The sequence below is a fragment of the Oncorhynchus clarkii genome, chromosome 6 (genome assembly GCF_045791955.1).
Source record: "Oncorhynchus clarkii lewisi isolate Uvic-CL-2024 chromosome 6, UVic_Ocla_1.0, whole genome shotgun sequence".
Taxonomy (NCBI): domain Eukaryota; kingdom Metazoa; phylum Chordata; class Actinopteri; order Salmoniformes; family Salmonidae; genus Oncorhynchus; species Oncorhynchus clarkii.
Genome location: NC_092152.1, coordinates 43,923,970 through 43,941,379, shown reverse-complemented (window position 1 = coordinate 43,941,379; position 17,410 = coordinate 43,923,970). Strand labels below are relative to the sequence as shown.

The following is a 17,410-nucleotide window of genomic DNA, read 5'->3' as shown; positions in this document are numbered from 1 at the left end:
GGTACGGAGTGTGTGTGGACGGGTGTGTGAGAGAGCTGACTATACACAGGGTCCAGGGCTGCCGTTCACAAGAGTCCCTTACCTGTGCGGAACAAATAGTGAATTGGAGATGAAAAGGCGCCCCCGTGCCAATGACCAAAATAAGGGCGAGCGAGTGCTTAGGCTGAACGCATAGGCTATTTTAGTGAATGTTCTAACGATTCCTGAGACAGTTTTGAGTGAAGGTAAATTTGGACTCTTAATTCCTACTCTGTCAGTCTTTAATTTGTATTTTTCACCTGGATTTGTATCACTGTGTGATTTTTATCACTGAGTGCTCAATGGAAGAAGAAAATAACTTGCATTCAAGAGATCCAACAAGTGGCTGAATTAATATTATTTATCTGCATGAACGACTGGACAAAAACAACGGATTAAGCATCGTTGAATTGTCTCATTTTCTTTGTCTGCCTCTTTTCTACCGCAGTGAGATAAACCGCTTGTCTTTTTTATTTGCATGTTGCGCTGAAAGCTCACTGGCAGTGTGTCTCAGCAGATGGAGTCGCCGTGATGTGTTTAGTTTTGTTCAGCTAATAGCAATTATACCTGTGGCAATATAGGCATGTTTCAAAAGTTGCCAATTAATTCCCTCAACCTAGGCTTGATCCATCTCGCAATGTCTGTAAACATAACTGTCAACTATCCAGATAAATAAAAACGATATACTGTGACAACGTCACGTCTATAAAAAATAATAATAATCTATTAGGCTTCTTAGTGTTCATTTACCAAAGAACGGGGGAGGAATTCACGGATCTTCTCCTCTCTCCTGCCTCTCGATCCTGTGGCCACAGCGGTTCCTTCCTATCCATGGATTTGACCCCCGCACCCTCTTTGAAAGTAAAGTTGTGAACGACTCTCTGAAGAACCACTCATATGAAGACCAGGTCAAAGGTGGCAGCCCCAGACCGTCACCGCAGCCATGCCTATCATGCATCCAATCACCTCCAATTTGATGTACCGGGGCATCTGCACTATCCCGGACATGCTCGCCTACCGAGCTCCGGTCAACCTGCCCGAGGACGAGGTTGAAGGTGAGGATGAGACTTTACCTGTTATATAATCTGCTCTGTTTCGGTTACCAGCTCTGATCGTATTCTGTTGCCTAGTCAATATATAATCATGGCTCTTTCAATGTGTGAAAAAATGTCAGGTTAAGGCAGTTGTATTCACTATAGGCTAATTGGTGTGGCTCTCAGCGAGCGGTTTGAGTTCATTCAGACGAAGTTGCTGTCAACGTTATCAGATTAAGCACCATGGACAGCGCCACTCAAAGCGTCTGCATTTCAAGCAGTCCCTCGCCTCACCGTGATAACAATGTGTGACTCCGTTTAGACCACCCAACCACTGTAGATTGTCATTCACAGATTTTTATTTTTTTCTACCTCAACTTTATAATTTAATAAATTATGAAGCTATCAATTAATCAATTAATTTAATCATCAATAAGTGGGATACTTGTGTGTGGTTCGAGCTTCACCTGTTTGCAGGTGAAAGGGGAATTGTGAGAGGAGTGGGAATTGTGAGAGTAGTGAGATGTCCACATATTCTACAAGCCTGTCCATTGAGTCCACATATTTTGTTTATTGGTGTATAATAGTGCCTTATTGTGGACTTGCTTATCAGTGACTGACCAGTACTTGTTCTGGTAAGAAGGCAGTACTAGCATTGATACTGTCTCTCGAACAAAAAGGTTAGAGATGTGTGTTAATGTATGTATTGCTGCACCCCGGCACACGTTGCCCAATAGCAATAATGTATGTATCCATATAAATAGCACTTGAAATGTAAACCCCTGGCAGACACATAATCTGTATTACACAGAAACCTTGTAGAGGAATCCTCTCAATGAGACAGAACACTCATGCGTACATTGTGACTGAAATCTCACACTGTCGTGGTGGAAATCACCTATTGTATGAAGTTTCAATTTTTTTTATGTCAAGTGTACAAGTACAGTGAAATAGTACAGTCATTGTTTATTTCAAGGTACAGTATGTATTTCGTTTTGCTCTCTGATCTTTATTAGCCGATAGAACTTGCAGGATATCATGGTAGCCAATGTTTGTGGTAGCCATTATGCCTGGATTTACTGTTACTGTTGCTAGTAACGTTAGTAACGTTAGCACTCAGGTTAGCATGTGGCTAGCTATAGCTAACATTTCCCAACGAGAGCATTTTAGCCAGTTTTCTTATATTTACATTTAATGAATACCATGATGGTAAAGGTTTATCTTGACTTTGTGTAACAGTATGAGAAATGCTGATGTGCTGAACTGTTAATAAGTGATTTAATTCAAGGTTGCTAGTGGTTAGTTAGTAGGGGCAAGCCAGTAGGTGTGTAAAAGTGTCTATGCTAAAAGTCTGAGCGTTGTATAAGTGATACAGTTGAAATAGGGAAGTTTACATACACCTTATCCAAATACATTTGAACTCAGTTTTTCACAATTCCTGACATTTAATCCAAATAAAAAAATCCCTGTTTTAGATCAGTTAGGATCACTACTTTATTTTAAGAATGTGAAATATCAGAATAATAGAAAAATGTGATTTATTTCAGCTTTTATTTCTTTCATTACATTCTCAATGGGTCAGAAGTTTTCAAACACTCAATTAGTATTGAATAGCATTGCCTTTAAATTGCTTAACTTGAGTCAAACATTTCGGGTAGCCTTCCACAAGCTTCCCACTGTCACGATCGTCGTCCTCCTCGTCTGAGGAGAAGTAGTTGGAAGGCTCGGACGACCAAAATGCGCGTGGTATGTGCTCATCGTGAATTTAATGAACAGAGAACACTTGAACAAACTATACAAAACAATAAACGAATAACGACCGTGAAGCTATAATAAGAACTGTGCTCACACAACCAACTAATATAGACAATCACCCACAACCCACAATGACAAAACAGGCTACCTAAATATGGTTCCCAATCAGAGACAACAACTAACACCTGCCTCTGATTGAGAACCATATCAGGACAAACACAGACAAACATCCAACATAGAATGCCCACTCAGATCACACCCTGACCAAACAAAACATACAAACATACAAAGCAAACTATGGTCAGAGCGTGACACCCACAATAAGTTGGGCGAATTTTGGCACATTTCTCCTGACAGAGCTGGTGTAACTGAGTCAGGTTTGTAGGCCTCCTTGCTTGGACACACTTTTTCAGTTCTGCCCACAGATTTTCTATAGGATTGAGGTCAGGGCTTTGTGATGGCCACTCCAATACCTTGACCTCGTTGTCCTTAAGCCATTTTGCCACAACTTTGGAAGTATGCTTGGGGTCATTGTCCATTTGGAAGACCCTTTTGCGAACAAGCTTTGACTTCCTGACTGATTTCTTGAGATGTCGCTTCAATATATCCACATAATTTTCCTGCCCCATGACGCCATCTATTTTGTGAAGTGCACCAGACAACATGATGCTACCAACCCCAGGCTTCACGGTTGGGATGGTGTTCTTCGGCTTGCAAGCCTCCCCCTTTTTCCTCCAAACATAACAATGGTCATTATTGCCAAACAGTTCTATTTTTGCTTCATCAGACCAGAGGACATTTCTCCAAAAAGTACAATCTTTGTCCCCATATGCAGTTGCAAACCGTAGTCTGGCTTTTTTATGGCGGTTTTGGAGCAGTGGCTTCTTCCTTGCAGAGCAGACTTTCAGGTTAAGTCGATTTAGGACTCATTTTACTGTGGATATAAATATTTTGTACCTGTTTCCTCCAGCATCTTCACAAGGTCCTTTGCTGTTATTCTGGAATTGATTTGCACTTCACACCAAATTACGTTCATCTCTAGGAGACAGAACGCGTCTCCTTCCTGAGCGGTATGACGGCTGCGTGGTCCCATGGTGTTTATACTTGCATACTGTTGTTTGTACAAATGAACATGGCACCTTCAGACATTTGGAAGTTGCTCCCAAGGATGAACCAGACTTGTGGAGGTCTACAATATTTTTATGAGGTCTTGGCTAATTTATTTAGATTTCCCCATGATGTTAAGCAAAGGCACTGAGTTTGAAGGTAGGCCTTGAAATGCATCCACAGGTACACCTCCAATTGACTCAAATGATGTCAATTAGCCTATCAGAAGCTTCTAAATCCATTACATAATTTTATGGAATTTTCCAAGCTGTTTAAAGGCACAGTCAACGTAGTGTATGTAAACTTCTGACCCATTGGAATTGTGATACAGTGAATTATAAGTTAAATTATCTGTTTGTATACAATTGTTAGAAAAGCTACTTGTGTCATGCACAAAGTAGATGTCCTACCCGATGTCACGCCCTGGTCTTAGTATTTTGTGTTTTCTTTATTATTTTTGGTCAGGCCAGGGTGTGACATGGGTTATTTATGTGGTGTGTTTTGTCTTGTTTTTTTTTTGTAGGTTATGGGATTGTGGTATAGTAGAGTTGTCTAGGTAAGTCTATGGTTGCCTGGAGTGGTTCTCAATCAGAGGCAGGTGTTTATCGTTGTCTCTGATTGGGAACCACATTTAGGCAGCCATATTCTTTGAGTGTTTTGTGGGTGATTGTTCCTGTCTCTGTGTTTGTTTGCACCAGATAGGGCTGTTTTGGTTTTTCATGTTACGTTTTTGTATTGTTCGTTATATTCTTTATTAAAGATGTATGAAGATAACCACGCTGCATTTTGGTCCCCCTCTCCTTCGACGGAAGAAAACCGTAATACCCAACTTGTCAAAACTATAGTTTGTTAATTTAACTATTTAATAATAACTAAAAATGTTACACTGAAAAATCTACACTAATTAACACTGGTGAATGTATGTATGTTAATGTAATGTTGCCTATTGTTTTTGTCTATGTATGTTTGTTTATTGCAAGAAAAAAAATCAAATTAAAACAAGTCATGACGGAAAACCATTCAGAAAAGTGACTTCAAGAGACGGACACACGAGTGAAAACACAGCTGGAGTGAAGCCGCTGTCCACAAAATATAGTAAAGAACCATAGCATACCAAGTCCTCATTGCTTTTGGAAAAAAAATGTGGCACTCTGAATGAAGTCAACTTATCATCTGACCATATAATTTGATTGAATTGTTCTGTATCAGCAAAAAAAGTAATATAGACAGTTGAAGTCACAAGTTTACATACATTTAGGTTGGAGTCATTAAAACTTGTTTTTCAACCACTCCACACATTTCTTGTTAACACTCAGTGTGGTAAAATAACCCCACTGTTGGATTCCAATATGAATTTCACATCACTTTGCAAGCCAGCATAATATGACTTGCAGGCCTGATGTGGCCTGTAGACTGAATTTCAGGGAACTGTATTAGGGTAAAACTAGGCACTCAAAAGATCTTATGAAATATGTATTGTATTATATTAATTTTAATGACAACATATTTACTTAGGATCTCTATTGGTGAAGACCACAGGACTTAAAATGAATAAATGCAACAATCGTGTCTTTGTCACTAGCAAACAGTCATGGGGGGTAACTCAAAAATTAACTCGATAGGCACCTTGGGAAATGTGCAAATAATGCTTAAAACCCTACAGCAAACCCTTAAAACCCTTCAATTCCGGTCCTGGAGGTCCAACATACATCTGGTTTTGTATTTATGTATGGTTCTTTAGAGAACCTCAAATGTTTCCCCTGTGGTATCGCTCTCAATAACCTTATTTGGTTCCAACTTGGACCTTTTATTTGTAAGGGTGTATAGAAACCCAGTGGATTAATAATCTCAATGATAGAGAAATGCTCACATTGTGACAGAAATCTCCTATTGTGGCGATTCACTCAGTGTTGTGTTGTCTGGCTGGCTTACCCTTGTCACCTGATTGAGGTTTATGGATCAGCTACTGTATATTTATAGCTTGTATTTAAAGGGAACACAATTATACTGTAGTGTTGAGTTCAGATAGAGAGAGGAAGAAAGGCTCAAGGCACTCAACCCACTCTCAAGTCCCAGTTTGAGACAGACAGCATTTGGCTGCATGGTTGAGCTTTGACAGATTGGCTGAAACTGTTGGTATTTGGTGTTGCTTTTCGGTGTGAATAGATGTATATCAGTGTACAAACAATTCAAATGCCTCACATTTTGGCTTATCTGACCATGACAGAATGCATGCATAAGTGTGAATGACAGCATCTGATTATGTCTTGCAGGTCAGGTCTTGTGAGAGACCTCACTGTGTGGTTGGTTACCAATGAGGAAATTCCCTGGGACAAAAACCAGATGAATAGCTAATTGAACCTGGAGTCACATATGCATGCACATACACGCACAGGGTCACACGTGCACACACGCACTCACTCACACTCGCTCTCACTCACACTGTAAAGATGGCACTGGAGAAGAAGGCTGAAGTTTTACGTGTCCCTAACCAATTGTGGTTTTTTTTGTTCGTTTCTTTGCGTTGTTTGTAACTTATTTTTTCACTTATTTTGTACATAATGTTGCCGCTACCGTCTCTTATGACCGAAAATAACTTCTGGACATCAGGACTGCGATTACTCACCACGGACTGGCAGAATCCTTTTTTCCCTTTAACGAGTGTGACGAGCCCAACGTGAATGATATACTGCTCTCCTGGGAACAGGCCCAGATCCCCGTGATTTGCGTGAAGAGAAGGAGGAGGCCAAAGGGCAGGCTGCCTTCTGAGAATTCGTAGGCGATCGAATAAACCCCCACTTCCTTCCATTCTGCTAGCAAACAACCAATCTTTGGAAAATAAAATAGATGACCTACGCGGAAGATTATACTACCAACGGGACATTCAAAACTGTAATATCTTATGCTTCACGGAGTCGTGGCTGAACGTCGACACAATCAACATAGAGCTGGCTGGTTATACGCTGTACCGGCAGGATAGAACAACGGCGTCTGGCAAGACAAGGGGCGGTGGACTATGTATTTTTGTAAATATCAGCTGGTGCACGATATCTAAGGAAGTCTCGAGCTATTGCTCGCCTGAGGTAGAGTATCTGATGATAAGCTGTAGACCACACTATCCACCTAGAGAGTTTTCATCTGTATTTTTCGTAGCTGTTTACATACCACCACAGACTGAGGCCGGCACTAAGACCACAATCAATGAGCTGTATTCCGCCATAAGCAAACAAGAAAACGATCACCCAGAGGCGGCACTCCTATTAGTTGGGGACTTTAATGCAGGGAAACTTAAATCCATTTTACCAAATTTATATCAGCGTGTTAAATGTGCAACCAGAGGGAAAAAACTCTGGACCACCTTTGCTTCACACACAGAGACGCATACTGTCACGTCTGCTCCCTCTCCGGCCTCTAGGTCCCCAGGCTCCTCGTTATGGCGCACACCTATCACCATCGTCATGAGCACCTGCACGTCATCAGACTCACCAGGATTCCATCCCTTCCCTGATTACCTTCCCTAAATATGTCACTCCCTCTGATTCCTTCCCCAGAGGTTATTGTTTCTGTTCCAATGTTAAGTTTGTGCGTTGTTCGTGTTTGTTTTGTTTTATGTTGCGATTATTTATTAAAACACTCACTCCCTGAACTTGCCTCCTGACTCTCAGCACACATCATTACAGAATAACGCCTCACCTAAGGGAAGCATCAGGGAGTGTTTTTTGTTTTTCGTTTCGGTGGAAATGATGTCGGGTCCGGAAGCCGCTACAGGCTCTCATGCCTCAGCCGAATCGCCAGGCTCCCCTGTTACAGCCGGCTTGTCAGTCTTTCATGCCTTCACCGGATTGCCAGGCTCCCCTGTTTCCACTGGCTCATCAGGCTCTCATGCCTCAGTCGGTCTGTCAGGTTCCCGCGGCCCAGCCGGCAACAGATTTGCGCGTCAGCAGGGGTGATCGGTCCGCTCCTGATCCCCGGGATCGTCCCTTTGGTTGGTGTCCTGCGGTTGGAGCCGAACGCACCGGTGAGGGGGAACCGTCATGTCTCTCCGGTGCTCTAGGTCGCTATGCTCCTGTGTCTCAGCTGCACGGACAGGTTTCCCGTGCCTCAGCAAAGGTGACCGGTCCGCTCCTGATCCCCGGGATCATCACTAGCAGATAGGCCTTCGGCAACGTCGCAACGGAAGAGCCTGTTGAGACCACCTCGGACGATTACGTCGGCAGACCATAGTGATAGATCGGCGGGGCTCCGTGTTGGCAGTAAAGGGTACAGGCCAATTGGCAAAAGAGGTATTGTAGCCCAAGAAATCAGCTGGTGGACCTCTTCGGCTAGCTGGGAGATGGGCCTAGCTCAAAGCTAGCTTAAGGCTAACTGGTGCTTGCTTCGGGACAGAGACGTTAGCCAGGAGTAGCCACTCGGATTGCAGCTAGCTAGCAGCGATGCTCCGGTGTAAAGGTTCAGAGCTTGCAGTAGGCATCGGGAGATGTGGTAGAGAAAAAGCAATCCTATATGCTCTGGGTTGATATCGCCCTGTGTAGACTGGCAGGTATTGACCGAGCTGAGGCTGGCTGGTGTCCGAGTTAATGGTGAAGACCGCTAGCAGTGGATAACTGACTACTAGCTAGTAGCTAGTTAGCTGGCTAGCCTTTGATGGGTTCGGGTTCTAAAGTATAAAAATAGCAGATCCTTACCACATTGGGTGAGGCAGGTTGCAGGAGAGTATATTCAGTCCGTAGATGTAAAGTCAGATTAAAATATATACGAAATATATACAAAAACATTTCAGGAAAACAATATTTACACGGGACAGGACGGGACAAGACAAAACACACGTCCGACTGCTACGCCATCTTGGAACATTTCTGGTCCAAGCACACCAAGACAGTCGTGAAGAGGGTACGACAAAACCTATTCCCCCTCAGGAGACTGCAAAGATTTGGCATGGGTCCTCAGATCCTCAAACAGTTCTATAGCTGCACCATCGAGAGCATCCTGACGGGTTGCATCATTGCCTGGTATGGCAACTGCTCGGACTCCGACCGCAAGGCACTACAGAGGGGAGTGCAAACGGCCCAGTACATCACCGAGGACAAGCTTCCTGCCATCCAGGAACTCTATACCAGGCTGTGTCAGAGGAAGGCCCTGAATATTGTCAGACTCCTGTCACCCAAGTCATAGACTGTTCTCTCCGCTACCGGAGAGAGCGCCAAGTCTAGGACCAAGAGGCTTCAAATCAGCTTCTACCCCTAAAGCCATAAGACTCCTGAACATCTAATCAAATGGCTATCCAGACTATTTGCATTGCCCCCCCACACCTCCCTCTCTTTTACACCGCTGCTACTCTCTGTTGTTATCATCTATGCATAGTCACTTTAATAACTCTACCTACATATTACCTCAACTAACCGTTGCCCCCACACATTGACTCTGTACCGGTACCACCCTGTATATAGTCTCGCTATTGTTATTTTACTGCTGCTCTTTAATAACTTGTTACTTTTATTTCTTATCCGTATTTTTTAAACTGCATTGTTGGTTAGGGGCTCGTAAGTAAGCATTTCACTGTAAGGTAACCTTCAGTGTAACCTGTTGTATTCGGCGCAAGTGACAAATACAATTTGATTTGATTTGACATGCACACAGGCACTCACGCACACACAGACTCACATACGCACACACAAACACACACTCACACGTGCATGCATACACACACACAAGATGTGAGCAAGTACGTGCATGCACGCACACACACACACACACACACACACACACACACACACACACACACACACACACACACACACACACACACACACACACACACACACACACACACACACACACACACACACACACACACACACACACTTTGGACTCGGCACAGCACAGTAAACCCATTCTGTGCTGTGACTGGTTACAATTAGAAAAGCTGGCTGAAAAACGTGAATAACAAAATTATTACATTTTGTATGGATGATGAGTTTCAACTCTCTATAGACTGAGCATGTGATAAAATCAACACTCCTCGAGTGTATGCCAACAGGGTTGTTCAGACAGTGAGTAGTTTCAGAATATGTATTTCTCTCTCTCTCTCTCTCTCTCTCTCTCTCTCTCTCTCGCTTTACCAGCAAACATAGAGAAAAATAGAAGATGAAATACACTACCTAGTTGCTTCTTTTGTCAACAGACTTATTGATACTGAGACCAACGTATATTTAAGGGATGAGCCCTGAATTACGGAAATGACAGAAAATACACACATCAAAATATAAATAAACAGAAAGAAAAACACGGTCATAAAAAACAAACACATTCATCAGTAATAAGTTCCTCAATCAGCTTTCTGAATTGCCCTAGAGGCACCAGAACAACCAAACAGACAAGTTTTTGTAAAAGGGCGCTATGTAATGAAAACATAACAATGTATCAACCTATGCGACATCAAAGAGGGCAAACCAACTTTCTGGTAGAGAATTCAGTGATGAGTACTAAAACTGTGCCCGTAATAAAGCATAAACTGCATTTAATTATAAACTGCATGTAATGGCTTTAATGAAGTTGAAGTCTAGGACCAATAGGAACGTCGACTGAATAATCTGCTTTCTACTATTTAGTGAAAGGATGACCTATTTCTAGAGAACAAGCCCATTTTTGTTATCAGCTTCTAACTCATCAATATGCTATTAAATTACATATTTTCATCTTTCCAAATGCCAAGATATTTGTAAGCAGGGACATGATCAATATGGACACCATCCAAAGGAGATACAGTATGCTTAAATCATAATTTTATTTTTATTAGTTATTTTTATGCACTCTAGAGAACATCATGTACTTACTTTTCAATGCATTCAGTACTACACTGAACAAAAATATAAACACAGCATGTAAAGTGTTGGTCCCATGTTTCATGAGCTGAAATAAAAGATCTCAGAAATGTTCCATATGTAAAAAAACGTATTTCTCTCAAATTATGTCCACAAATTTGTTTACATCCCTGTTAGTGAGCATTTCTTCTTTGCCAAGATAATCCATCCATCTGACAGTTGTGGCATATCGACAAGCTAATTAAACAACATGATCATTACACAGGTGCACCTTGTGCAGGGGACAATATAGGCCACTCTAAAATGTGCAGTTTTGTCACACAACACAATGCCACAGAGGGAGCATGCAAGTTTTGAGGGAGCGTGCAATTGGCATGCTGACTGCAGCAATTTCCACCAGAGCTATTGCCAGATAATTAAATATTAATTTGTCTACCATAAGCTGCCTCCAATGTAGTTTTTAAAAAATTGGAAGCTTTTAACCTGCGGGATCGTCTGAGAATAGCCAACCAGACAGCTGATAAAACTGTGGGTTTGCACAACCGAAGAATTTCTGCTGAAACCATCTAAGCCTAAGGGAAGCTTATCTGTGTGCTTGTCGTCCTCACCAGGGTCTTGAACTGACTGGAGTTCAGCATTGTAACCGACTTTAGTGGGCAAATGCTCACCTTCGATGCCCACTGGCACGCCGGAGAAGTGTGCTCTTCATGGATGAATCCCGGTTTCGACTGTACTGGCAGATGGCAGACAGAAAGTATGGCGTTGTGTGGGCAAGCGGTTTGTTGATATTAACGTGGTGAACAGAGTGCCCCGTGTTGGCGGTGGGGGTATGGGCAGGCATACGCTATGGACAACAAACACAATTGCATTTTATCTATGGCAATTTGAATGCACAGAGATACCGTGATGTGATCCCGAGGCCCATTGTCGTGACATCATCACCTCATGTTTGAGCATGATAACGCACAGCCTCATGTCGCAAGGATCTGTACACAATTCCTGGAAGCTGAAAATGTCTCAGTTCTTCCATGTCCTGCATATTCACCAGACATGTCACCCATTGAGCATGAATAGGATGCTCGAGCTTGATGTGTGGTCCAGTTTCTGCCAATATCCAGCAACTTCGCATAGCCATACAACATTCCACAGGCCACAATCAACAGCCTGATTAACTCTATTTGAAGGAGATGTGTTGTGCTGCATGAGGCAAATGGGGGACACACCAGATACTGACTGGTTTTATGTTCCACGTCCCTACTATTTTAAGGTAGGGACGTGACCAAAGGTATCTGTGACCAACAGATGCATATCTGTATTCCCAGTTCTGTGAAATCCAATTTACTTATTTCAATTGACTGTTTTTCCCATGTGAGCTGTAACTAAGTAAATTCATGGACATTTTGGCTTGTTACACATTGAGTTCTATCTATTAAGTAACTCCTGAACCAGTTACATGCAGCCAAGTCTAGGCCAATTGAGGAAAGCCTCTGAATTAGCAATGAGTGATCAACAGCATCGAAGGCCTTTGCCAGGTCATTGAAGAGGGCAGCACAATGTTGCTTTTTATCCATACAATTAAGCAAATAATTTATAAATAGGGATGCAGCAAAGCAAGTGCGATGACCTGGTATTAAACCTGACTGATGTACATTTAGAATACATTTAAAAAAATAAGAAAGATCTTAGCTAAGAATTAATCAGGGATTCTAATATTTTAGCTAGGCAAGAAAGTTTTGAAATAGGGTGATTAATCATTTAGGTTACAAGGGTCACCAACTTTGGGAAGGGGGAGTGCATGGGTTGCCTTCCAAACCTTGGGTGTAGTACCAGATATAATAGTCAGGTAAAAAATATGGGTTAATATTTCAGCAATCAGGAGGGCAGAGTTGAAGAAAAAATGTATCAAGCATATCAAATCAAATCAAATTATTATTTGTCACATGCACCGAATACAAATTCAGCTAGAGGCTGGCAGAGAGCAGTTGATTGACTGACTAGGGTCAATTAAACCAATGTTTGGAAGGCAACCCATGCACTCCCCCTTCCCAAAGTTGGTGACCCTTGTAATAAAAAGCCTGCTGAGGTAAAATTACGATTAAAAACATCACTTATCTCATTCTTCTCAGTTAATATGCCATAGTCAGACAGAACATGCTTAGGCATTTAAAAAGAGGAATTTGTACATTTCAGTCCATTTACTGTTTTCCAAAATTTTGAAAGATCACCAGCAGAGTCAAAGACCTTAAAAATGTGCTTGATTTAGCATTCTTAATCAAGATAGTACATCTGTTTCTCAGTTGTCTGAAAGATTGCCAGTCCACGACAGGGGCAGTGTAGCTGGCAAAGCTCCAAACTCTCAGCATATGAGGACTGATGATGTGAATGATACATGGTGTGAACAGCACTATTTGGTGCACTACACTCAACAGTGTTTTGCCAGACCCTAGGGTAGTGGTTGGTGCTGTGTAAAGCTGGGTTGAGTTGAGGTGGGTCTGGTTGAGCTGTGCTGTGTTGTGATGTGCCGTGTCTGTTTGAGTTGTGCTGAGGTGGGCCTGGTCTGGTAACATGGGAGGGAGGTTCTGGCGGAGTTGAAGAGGGTGGTGTGCAGAGCATTGTGGCCAGCGATGCTACAAACTCTGTGTGGGGCCTCTGTGACTTTGTACGGCTTGGGAATAGCTCAGTGTACAGTGCCTTGCGAAAGTATTCGGCCCCCTTGAACTTTGCGACCTTTTGCCACATTTCAGGCTTCAAACATAAAGATATAAAACTGTATTTTTTTGTGAAGAATCAACAACAAGTGGGACACAATCATGAAGTGGAACGACATTTATTGGATATTTCAAACTTTGTTTTGTTTTGCTGGCCAGTAAAGACTATTTTATAAATCAGATATTTTGTGGGCCAACTCCCCGCACTCGCTTTAAGGAGCGTGTGACGGTTCAGGCACCATGTTATGCGGTGATACGCACTGTGTCTCCAGTGTGCATTCACATCCCCATGCTTATCAATTGTTTCCCATTTTTTGATCCTCATTACCAGTTCTTTCCATGTTTTCGTGCAGTTTTGGTGTTCAGGGGCCTAATTTATAAACGTTGCGTAGGCTTGCATGTTTCCAGTCTGTCAGTCCTGAGTTTGCTAAATTAATTTTCTTCTTAGAAAGTTTGCTGCAGAAGCAGAAGAGGCTGGTGTTTCTTACAGAATACACCAATCAACTTCTAGGGATTTTTTTCACCACTCACCAAGGTCTTCCTGAAATACTGGTGGTGGCAACTTCTTCCATCACTCTCATTCCTTGGGAAAACAAAGATAGGGGGTACCTCACTTGGTCCTCTGCAAACTAGTTGTGTCCCAATGCTGTCAGTCAGAACTTAAGGCCAGTCAGCAGGGTCTGTAGACAGTGGTTCATCCTCAGCAGCATGTTTTGGTGGGGATGCTGCTAAAGGCATTTCTAATGGAGATCACAAGGGCATTAGTTAACACACGTTATTCACAGCATTTCTAGTGGTGGAACATCCCACATACATACCCAGTAATAATACAATCATCAATGTTACCTACAATATGGAAACTTAAAACTTTGCAAAAGGGAAAATATTTATACACCTGAAGAATCCTGCTGGGGAGAAGTGGAAGCAAATGGGTCTTCATCCTCAGGCTCAGACAACATTTGCAAAGACACCTGTGTGGCTGAGGAGGTGGATGGCTCCTTATCCTGAGGCGCCAAGATAATTTTTGAAGAGGCCTGTGTGGCTAAGGAGGTAGATGACTCCTCATCCTGACCAGTGCTAGAGGGTGCTCCAAAATATTTCAGAAGTGCCTCCTGAATTTGCATTGAAGGACAGTATACATACATTTGTTGCACAAATAAATATACATGTCATTATGCCCAATTTATCAAACTTTCAGAATAGGAACCAAATGAACCATACAACCTCCTTGGCTAATATTAGGCATAAGACTAGGCATAAGACACTCCAAAAGACAACAAAAGATACAAAATATCAGCATAATATAGACGTATTTTAAGTTAGCCTACAGCATTGGAAATTCCCCTTACTGAGCTCAGGACCTAGTCAATACAATCACAGAAAACCTTTATGATGTCACCTAAATGAAAGTTAACCAAATTAATAATGTGCTAGTTAGGTTGTAATCGTTTTGCTGCAGGCTACATACATTATCATGATGAAACTATATCCAATGTTATGAAAGCAAGTAGGACAGAAAACTGAATATTGTCGCCCTATGTGTAATAGCATAGCAAGCAATATAGCAACGTAGGCTAACAAACGTAAGTGTTATACTAGCCTATTTCATTACATGCATAATATTATACTCATAAAGAGATGACAAAGTTGAAATCGGAAGTTTACATACTTAGGTTGGAGTCATTAAAACTCATTTTTCAACCACTCCACAAATTTCTTGTTAACAAAGTAGTTTTGGCAAGTCGGTTAGGACATCTACTTTGTGCATGACACAAGTAATTTTTCCAACAATTGTTTACAGACAGATTATTTAACTTATAATTCACTGTATCACCATTCTAGTGAGTCAGAAGTTTACATACACTGAGTTGACTGTGCCTTTAAACAGCTTGGAAAATTCCATAAAATGATGTCATGGCTTTAGAAACTTCTGATAGACTAATTGACATCATTTGAGTCCATTGGAGGTGTACCTGTGGATGTATTTCAAGGCCTACCTTCAAACTCAGTGCGTTTGCTTGACATCATGGGGAAATCAAAAGAAATCAGCCAAGACCTCAGAAAAAAAATTGTAGACCTCCACAAGTCTGGTTCAGCCTTGGGAGCAATTTCCAAATGCCTGAAGCTACCACGTTCATCTGTACAAACAATAGTATGCAAGTATAAACACCATGGGACCACGCAGCCATCATACCGCTCAGGAAGAAGACGCATTCTGTCTCCTAGAGATGAATGCACCTTGTGTGAAAAGTGCAAATCAATCCCAGAACAACAGCAAAGGACCTTGTGAAGATGCTGGAGGAAACAGGTACACAAGTATCTATATCCACAGTAAAACAAGTCCTATATCGACATAACCTGAAAGGCCGCTCAGCAAGGAAGAAGCCACTGCTCCAAAACCGCCATAAAAAAGCCAGACTACGATTTGCAACTGCACATGGGGACTAAGATCGTACTTTTTGGAGAAATGTCCTCTGGTCTGATGGAACAAAAATAGAACTGTTTGGCCATAATGATCATTGTTATGTTTGGAGGAAAAAGGGGGAGGCTTGCAAGCCGAAGATCACCATCCCAAACGTGAAGCATGGGGGTGGCAGCATCATGTTGTGGGGGTGCTTTGCTGCAGGAGGGATTGGTGAACTTCGCAAAATAGATGGCATCACGAGGCAGGAAAATTATGTGGATATATTGAAGCAACAACTCAAGACATCAGTAAGGAAGTTAAAGCATGGTCGCAAATGGGTCTTCCAAATGGACAATGATCCCAAGCATACTTCCAAAGTTGTGGCAAAATGGCTTAAGGACAACAATGTCAAGGTATTGGAGTGACCATCACAAAGCCTTGACCTCAAACCTATAGAAAATTTGTGGGCAGAACTGAAAAAGTGTACGCGAGCAAAAGGCCTAAAAATCTGACTCAGTTACACCTGCTCTGTCAGGAGGAATGGGCCAAAATTCACCCAACTTATTGTGGGAAGCTTGTGGAAGGCTACAACCGAAACATTTGACCCAAGTTAAGCAATTTAAAGGCAATCCTGCCAAATACTAATTGAGTGTAAGTAAACTTCTGACCCACTGGGAATGTGATGAAAGAAATAAAAGCTGAAATAAATAATTCTCTCTACCATTATTCTGACATTTCACATTCTTAAAATAAAGTGGTGATCCTAACTGACCACAGACAGGGAATTTTATTAGGATTAAATGTCAGGAATTGTGAAAAATGTAATGTCTGTATTGTTACGACTTCAAGGAGTAGTGGGTGTGGAGTCAGGCACAGAGAGCAGAAGGTTTAGGACAACCATATTTATTCCGGTGACAGAAAAGGTCACGCCAAAACTCCAGGTGCATACAATGACCGGCCCAAAAACAGGACCCAAACAGTCCGGAGAAAATAAGAAAATAGCACATCCACAAAATGAACAGAGAAACAAGCCCGTACAAAAGCAGGCGGGCATAACGGGCTTAAATAGCCCTAACCAAAACCCAAACGAGAAACAGGTGTAACCAATAAGACAAAACCAACAGAAATGGAAAAGGGGATCGGTGGCAGCTAGTAGACCGGTGACGATGACCGCCGAGCGCCACCCCGAACAGGAAGAGGAGCCACCTTCGGTGGCAGTCGTGACATGTATTTGGTTAAGGTGTATTTAAACTTCCGACTTCAAATGTAGCTGCATACCTTTATCTTTAGCGTGTTTCTCCTCTTCTTCTTTTCTATTTTCCTAAACTGGGCACCTGATGGCTTAGACCTTTTCTTATCCATTTGTGTTGATTTAGCACTTGAGCATCAATACATTTCCCATCCTCCAACACTGTCAACCAAGAGTCAATACTAAACCAATTCACCTTGGTGGTGTGCGGACTGGTTTTATATTATTCTTAACAATTTCGCACAAACCAGAAAAAAATGCAACAATATGTCTGTGAAACAATATATTCACAGTATTATGAATGAATTGTGATT

General features: G+C 42.0%; 1 protein-coding gene across 1 annotated transcript in view; it reads left to right on the top strand.

Annotated features, from left to right (window-relative positions):
• Positions 1-961: 961 nt before the first annotated feature.
• Positions 962-17,410, top strand: part of LOC139412097 (calcium-binding protein 7-like) — a 55,982-nt gene continuing 39,533 nt past the window's right edge. The window contains exon 1 of the mRNA XM_071158890.1: positions 962-1,073. Coding sequence (XP_071014991.1) covers positions 962-1,073 — 112 coding nt within the window. The remainder of the gene's footprint in view (positions 1,074-17,410) is intronic.